This window comes from Silurus aristotelis (assembly GCF_946808225.1).
Source record: "Silurus aristotelis genome assembly, chromosome: 8".
NCBI classification, from domain to species: domain Eukaryota; kingdom Metazoa; phylum Chordata; class Actinopteri; order Siluriformes; family Siluridae; genus Silurus; species Silurus aristotelis.
Window position 1 is genome coordinate 4,480,149 of NC_139581.1, and position 7,500 is coordinate 4,487,648.

The 7,500-nt window shown below is 38.7% G+C and overlaps 1 protein-coding gene across 4 annotated transcripts in view; it reads right to left on the reverse strand.

Moving 5' to 3' along the window:
• The window catches only part of LOC310729563 (kinesin-associated protein 3-like), a 38,538-nt gene that overhangs the window by 6,716 nt on the left and 24,322 nt on the right, over positions 1-7,500 (reverse strand). For all 4 annotated transcript variants that reach the window (XM_083547891.1, XM_083547892.1, XM_083547890.1 and 1 more), the window contains 5 exons: positions 7,023-7,131; positions 5,605-5,717; positions 4,932-5,097; positions 3,702-3,827; positions 1,374-1,472 (listed from right to left, as the gene is read on the reverse strand). In XM_083547891.1, the coding sequence (XP_083404017.1) occupies positions 1,374-1,472; positions 3,702-3,827; positions 4,932-5,097; positions 5,605-5,717; positions 7,023-7,131 (613 nt within the window). The remainder of the gene's footprint in view (positions 1-1,373; positions 1,473-3,701; positions 3,828-4,931; positions 5,098-5,604; positions 5,718-7,022; positions 7,132-7,500) is intronic.

Sequence of the window (7,500 nt, forward strand, 5' to 3'; positions counted from 1 at the left end):
AATTCTACAGGAAAGAAAACCTGTACACATTAACACCCTGGTGAAGAAGGCCCGGCGGCAGCATCTGTACCATCTGACGCCTAAGGCACTTTAAACAACCCTCTCAGGTGCTAAAGACTTTCTACACCTGCACTATTAAAAGTGTCCTGTCAGGTAGCATCACTTTCTTGTTCAGGAACAGCACCATGCAGGACATACGAGCCCTCCAGAGGGTGATGCGTTAATCTGAACGTACCATCCTCACCGAGCTCCCTGACCTGCAGGACATCTAGAGCACGCGTTGCCGGACCAGGGCCAAGAGATTGTGACGTTCGTTACGTTCTGGAAAGTGCTTCTTCCCACAGGCCATTCGGAGTTTAAACTAGGAAACACCAAAGAACTAGCACCTGGACTTCTCTCTCCATCGCATTTCTTTTGCTGCACAACTATTATTTACAATTATTTACAGTTATTCACTATTATTTGCATTACTTGCACTAGTGAAAAACTTTTTTTTTATATACTTTTTCCCCCAGTATATATATATATATATATATATATATATATATATATATATATATATATATATATATATATATAAATTAATTCTTAACCTTTTCATACTTTATAGTCAGATTATATTTTAATATATATTATACTTTATATTTCTTTTGTATTTCTTTTCATGTCGGACAGTCAAAAGAGCATTTCGCTATATGTCATACTCTGTATGAATGTGTAAGTAAAATAAAATTAGAATTTGAAACAAAGGTCACTATTTCCTAGTTTCAAAATGTAAAGTTTCCCTGCGCCACCACTTTGTATATCTGAGACCAAATCAATTTCATCTCCTCTGTCAGTTATTGCAGAATGTAAAATAAAAAACAGCTATTAAATCCACAAGATTATATTTGAGCTTGTGAAGTTTGCTACAGATGCGGCTTGCGAGCTCTTCGACCATCTAATCAAAGATTGTGAAAATGCAGACATTATTGGACGCCTTCTAGAGGGCCCCGGTGACTCCAGGTTGCAATCTGATTGGTTGAAGCAACAGCTTCATTTGTGTTCATGTTTGAAGAGCTAACGGCTCTGAAATCTCATTGGATAGAAACTCTAACGTAACCTTACACTCCTTGTCTGAGTGAACCGCTATAAATTAAAGAGAATAGACTATTGGGAATAATTGAATACATATTCATTGACAACAATATATCAAAACGTAAGTAAAAAAGCCAGCAGAGAAAGACTTGTTGGACCTAACAACCCACTGGCAGCTAGGTTTTAAACTAGCTAATGACAAAAGCTAATGATTTAAATAGTTAGAGCTGGTCAAATTTCCATAATAGACAGTATATCAAAATCTTAATCATTTAGAAAATCAGAAAAAAGGATACGAGTGTCTTTAATAATGACATCTCTGGTGGCCTGGTGGAAAACCATCTGATAAAAAACATAGACGATCTGGCATACAAACTCGTCATCTTCCTGTTGGGCTGTTAAGAAGAAAACACACACACACACACACACACACACACACACACACATATGTATCATACACAAAGGCATATACAGAGTGAAAAATCACAGCCGTGCTGTTACACAGATGTGGCATAATGTAAGCCGACATTATGAAAGAGACGCCCTGCTGCATTCTCGTGAGAAGCCCAGATTCTGAGACGAGATCGTTGTCTCCTGTGAGGCAGTGCAGATCTTTCCTTCCGAAAGCAGCGTGCTTTCATTTTGATCCTGAGCAGTCGAATCATCGAGACGTTAAAACCCCACACCCAGACACGTGGCAGATTTTCGGGGCGACCTCCCGTCGATAAAGCGTCACAAACAAGCCAGGTTTAATTACGTCTTGGTTATTGCATGCTGCACAATGAAATCTTTTGTAATGAAGTCGTCTTTTTGTTATATAAATTAATTATATTAATTTTGATATAATGCAATATGATTGAGCACGATGATGCTGATACACTACCTGGTTGTCGAACTCCATTTGCAGCATCATGGCTGCACTAAAGAGCCGGTTGTATCTCCAAGACTGTATATAAATGTAACTGTCTCTATATTAGATTATTACTTATTTAAGTTACAAATATTGTATGTTTGCATAGATGTTAGCTTATTGCTCTATATTATGATAAAAATAATCATATTCTATCAAACACAGGTTATTACATGAACTGTGTTTCGAACGAGAACTATGGTACATAACAACAAATAAACAAATAACAAATAAATGTGAATGTTCAGCGTTTTATAAAAACTAATATCAGCAAACAGGCTTGCAGAAGACCTACATCCAACAAACGAGAGGTGGTTGTGCTTACAGAAAAACATTAGCTGCATGAAGACATACGACTGCAGAGACAACGAATACACAATGTAGTACATGCTGTCCAATAACCCTACAATTTCTTTTGTGTTTAACGCGCCCCGTCCCACCACAGTCGTATACGCATTGCAACAAGATCGAGCCAAACGAGACCTGCAAGACTTTCTGAAGGGATGCAAACCCATTCCAGTGGAGCCACTGATACAACCAAAGCTGTTAAGTGTTAATGGATGCATTTCGAATTGCATTCTCTAATACGACCTACAAACTACTATCAAGACTTCCAGTATTTTATATTCGTTTGTTAACTGGTTGAATAAGAAATGAGGTCAGTTTAACTGTGTTTTTATGACCATTGTAGTGTGAGGGACAGGCTTATGTTCTATAGTAATAAAACAAATGTCATGGTTCTTGTAGCCTAAGTGATAGGTCTGTTTTTAATAATAAAAAAATTAAAATGTAATGGCCAGTGATAGGTGTTCAATAATAAATAGTGATAAAACTGCTGTTCGTTTGAGTAATTTCTCTATTTACATGCCAATATTTATGTTTATATTTAAAATAATTAATCGCCACATCATGTAATTATTAGATTTAAAACATTTGAACCGCTTCATCGCTTAATTGTGGGAGATGTAGTTTCTGGTCGATGTACAATTTGAAGCAGCATAGATTTTTATTATACGACGATCATATACCTTTTAAAATCTCGCAGGCAATTAAATGATGTGGCAGACCGGATTATCTTTGCAGGTCTTGAGTTTGACACATGCAATACGGATGATTAGTTACAACCCCGATTCAATGCAACGTGATGTCCTGCATTTCAGCATTTCTCAATTCGTTACAACGATGTTTCAATACAATGCTAATACAAATACAAGATGATTTACCAAAGTACTGATTGAATAAAATATATTACAATCCCAATCCTCATTCCCATAAAATATTACCAGTTGCTGTTTTACTGTAATATGACTTCTTACTTTTAACCAGATTTCTAATAATAACAACTGCAACACAATTCCGTAATACAGTAACTGCAATGCAGAAATGCCATCATGTGAAGATATCTCGAATGTATTCGTGTAGTATTTCTAATTATAAGATCAAATTTAATACAATACCAATTTAATTAAATATGGTTTATACAGGTTCATGATATTTTACAATGGTTCAATAAAAAAAGGACTTTTACTTATTTTACTTTAAAATAATAATAATATTATTAATAATCATTTTTAAATAAGAGATATCAAAGAAATAAGTGTAGGGATGTGAATCCGTTTAAACGTATAGCCCAAGTTTGTCAAACACACAATGAGAGAGATTTCAATTAAACATTAAAACTGATACATACAAGCATGGCAAATGTGTTTCTCACCATTAAGAAGCTCAATAAGAGCAGGAATGATGCCAGATTTGGCTAACATGGCAGCACAGGAGTCGTCTATAGACACTGTGCCGATCAGTATAACCACCTCTAGGATCAGGTCGTCCTCTGCTGAGCCTGAAACACACAGAGGACGAAGGCCAAAGGTGACACTTGGGGACTCAAGTCAGTCAACGGACTGCCCAAAAACAGCCGTTACACTCAAGTGGTGTAACAGTACACACAATTCACGGTTCAGTACGTACCTCAGATTTTAATTCACGGTTGGGTTGAATTTTGGTACAGTTAGGGGGAAGAAATGCAAAACATTACATTGCTTGTTGGTTTTTATTAACATTTGTGAACAATTTTACATCAATTTTAAATATTGGCTGCTTGGTTAAATAATATAAATTATACTTTACAATATTTTATATAATATCATTTTATAATATCTAATCATATAAAATTATATTTTATAAACATGAAATATATAAAAAATAAAATCGTCTAATTATGCAATACACTTTTTTATATGGACTTTACTGAATAATTGATTAAATTGGTGCAAATTACACTGATTTAATTAAATAAATAAATAAATTAATAAATAAATAGAAAAATTAGGTGTGTGTGTGTGTGTGTGTGTGTGTGTGTGTGTGTGTGTGTGTGTGTGTGTGTGTGTGTGTGTGTGTGTGTGTGTGTAAAATACATGTAAGATATGATCAGCTTTACTGTTTTACGTATTTCAGCATACATACATAACAAATTTCTTCATTCTTTTCATCCTTCATTCATTCACTATTTCAATATGTGGAGTTTTACAGCGCACTACAAATCGTATTTCCAGTATAAAGTGAGTAGCCACATTGACACTGCGCTAAATCTAGTTTTGTTTTGTTTTTTTATACCCCTGGCATTGTTGTGTATGTTTTCAAGTTTAATAATAATAATAATAATAATAATAATAATAATAATAATAATAATAATAATAATGCTATGTGCTCAAAGTGCAAGGCGAAGACTAAACAAATTTACAGTCCGCCACTTAATATGTTCTTGAGGGAACTCAGTTTTAAACTATGTTCCGCGCGTAAAAATGTTTGCATTTGGTACACGTGCACTGAACCAAAAGCCCTGTACTCTAAAGGTTTGGTACGAATACGTGTACCGTTACACCCCTATAAACGTTCGAATGAGAGCTCGGCATATACATATGGACAAGAGGTAGTCCAGTGTTACCAGGTTTGAGGTGCTCCTTGAGGTAGGGGACGAGGTTGTACTCGCGGAGCAGCAGCTCCCAGTCCAGGTCGGGGATGGTGAGGTTCGCCAACGTGCCCAAACACTCGATCACAAACTCCTCGTCTTCTTCAGGACTGATCTGAGCCGCCAGATCCCCGACATAATCCTGCAGCAAATCAATCAACAATCAACGCAAATGACTCTGTTTACTACAAATAGTGTTTAAATGACTGTAGTGCAACAATGGGAGAGAAAACAGAAGGGATAAATTTGAGTAGGAAGCCACACCCACTTTAATGAAACTGAGAATACAAGTGGACACACCAACTGTTGGTTTTGGAGACAAAAAAAGGCCAAGCCATCTAAAATGAGGTTAGATCACTGAGACCACTCCTACAGGAATACCCTTTGTTATGATTGCCAGGTAGAGACCACACCCCTTAAAGACCAGACCTCCTGTAAAGGAGGCCACAATCCTTCAATATACCAAAATATTAGAGGCCACACCCCCTTCAATAGAGTCACAAATACAGTGGCCACATCCCCTTTAATGCAACAACCAGATATAAAGGTCACTCTTGCTTTAATATGCAGATGGGTTTTTTTTTATTTCAGGTTTTCTGAAAACATTTTATCAGTGTGTTTCAGAAGTGCTTCAAGAGAAACGACTCACCAGGAAAAGCTGTTTGAGCGGGCCGTCGTGTTGTGAGATGTTCCTGATCATCTTCATAAGCAGCGGGTCTTTAGACTTCAGTGCTCTCTTCATCAGCATCTTCAGACCGTTTCCTGAAAAATACGTCCAAAAACAGGTGTCATGTGATGTCACCAAGTGTCATGTGATGTCACCCAATCCATTTTTAGAACAGTATATGACTTAGGTGAATCTGCCTGGTGCAAGAAAGAAGAGGTGTGGCCTGTGTATTATGCTAATCTTTATAAAGGAGGCCTGACGTGTTAATTTTAAGTAAGGAGGTGTGGTCTTTGTGCCTATTAAGCTTAACGAAGGAGGTGTGGCTTGTGTGTGTTGAGTATAAAAAGATGCCACCTGAGTGTGCTTCTCAATCTTAGTATAGGAGGCATGGCCTGTGTGCTTGTGAATTTAAATAAAGGAGGTGTGGCTTGTGTGTGCTCGTGAATCTTAGTAAAGAAGGCGTGGCCTATGTGCTTGCGAATCTTAGTGTAGAATGTGTGTGCTCGTGAATCTTAAGTGTGTGTGGCTTGTCAGTCTTAGTAAAGAAGGCGTGGCCTATGTGCTTGTGAATTTTAGCTTAGGAAGTGTGGCCCATGTGCTTGTAAAAAATGCGTGGCCTGTGTGGGAAGTTTCACTGAAGGAGGCCCGGCCTGTGTGTGGGTAGTTTTAGTGAAGGAGACGTGGCCTGTGTGGGGGAGGTTTTGGTGAAGGAGGCGTGGCCTGTGTGGGGGAAGTTTTGGTGAAGGAGGCATGGCCTGTGTGGGGGAAGTTTAATAAAGGAGACGTGGCCTGTGTGGAGACGTTTTAGTGAAGGAGGTGAGGCCTGTTTGAGGGACGTTTTAGTGAAGGAGGCATGGCCTGTGTGGAGACGTTTTAGTGAAGGAGGCATGGCCTGTGTGGGGGAGGTTTTGGTGAAGGAGGCGTGGCCTGTGTGGGGAAAGTTTTGGTGAAGGAGGCGTGGCCTGTGTGGGGGAAGTATTGGTGAAGGAGGCATGGCCTGTGTGGGGAAAGTTTTGGTGAAGGAGGCATGGCCTGTGTGGAGACGTTTTAGTGAAGGAGGTGTGGCCTGTTTGAGGGACGTTTTAGTGAAGGAGGCATGGCCTGTGTGGGGGAAGTTTTGGTGAAGGAGGCGTGGCCTGTGTGAGGAAAGTTTTGGTGAAGGAGGCGTGGCCTGTGTGGGGACGTATTAGTGAATGAGGCGTGGCCAGTTTGGGGGATGTTTTAGTGAATGAGGCGTGGCTTCCATGCTTGTGAATCGTATTTTTCTGAAAAGTTTACCTGTATTTTACACATGGAAGCTTACCTGTAAGTGTGTATTGTGTGTGTGTGTGTGTGATGACACAGTTATGGGGATCTGAACGCATATATTACATGATATAATTCCAAATGCCAGTTTTTACCTTCACAGAGAAGCTGAGCGTTTTTCTTGTTAGCCGCTAGGTTGATGCAGAAGGAGATGAGCTCAGAGTCGATTCTCTCCTCTTTGTTCTCAAACAGCATCTTCATCAGCTACACACACACACACACACACACACACACACACACACACACACACACACACAATCACAATAAATAACCAGCGGTCACCTAAACACATGTATCACATGGTTGCTCGAGTCCAGATTTACTGGCACCTGCGTGAGCAAGGTCCAATGTCTACCGTCCTTCATCAATTAAAACCCCTCTAGGTCCCTCTTTCTCTCTTTCTCACACACATCTTTTAATATTTTTCTTTATCAAGTTTTCCAGTTTCCAGTGTCCATTTATTCTGTACTTTCCCTCTAACAGTAGTGCAATTATCACTTGAGATCCAAACATCAACCTCAGAGAACTGGGAGAACATTTCAAGACTTTTTTTAATAGAAGTAACAGAATTTC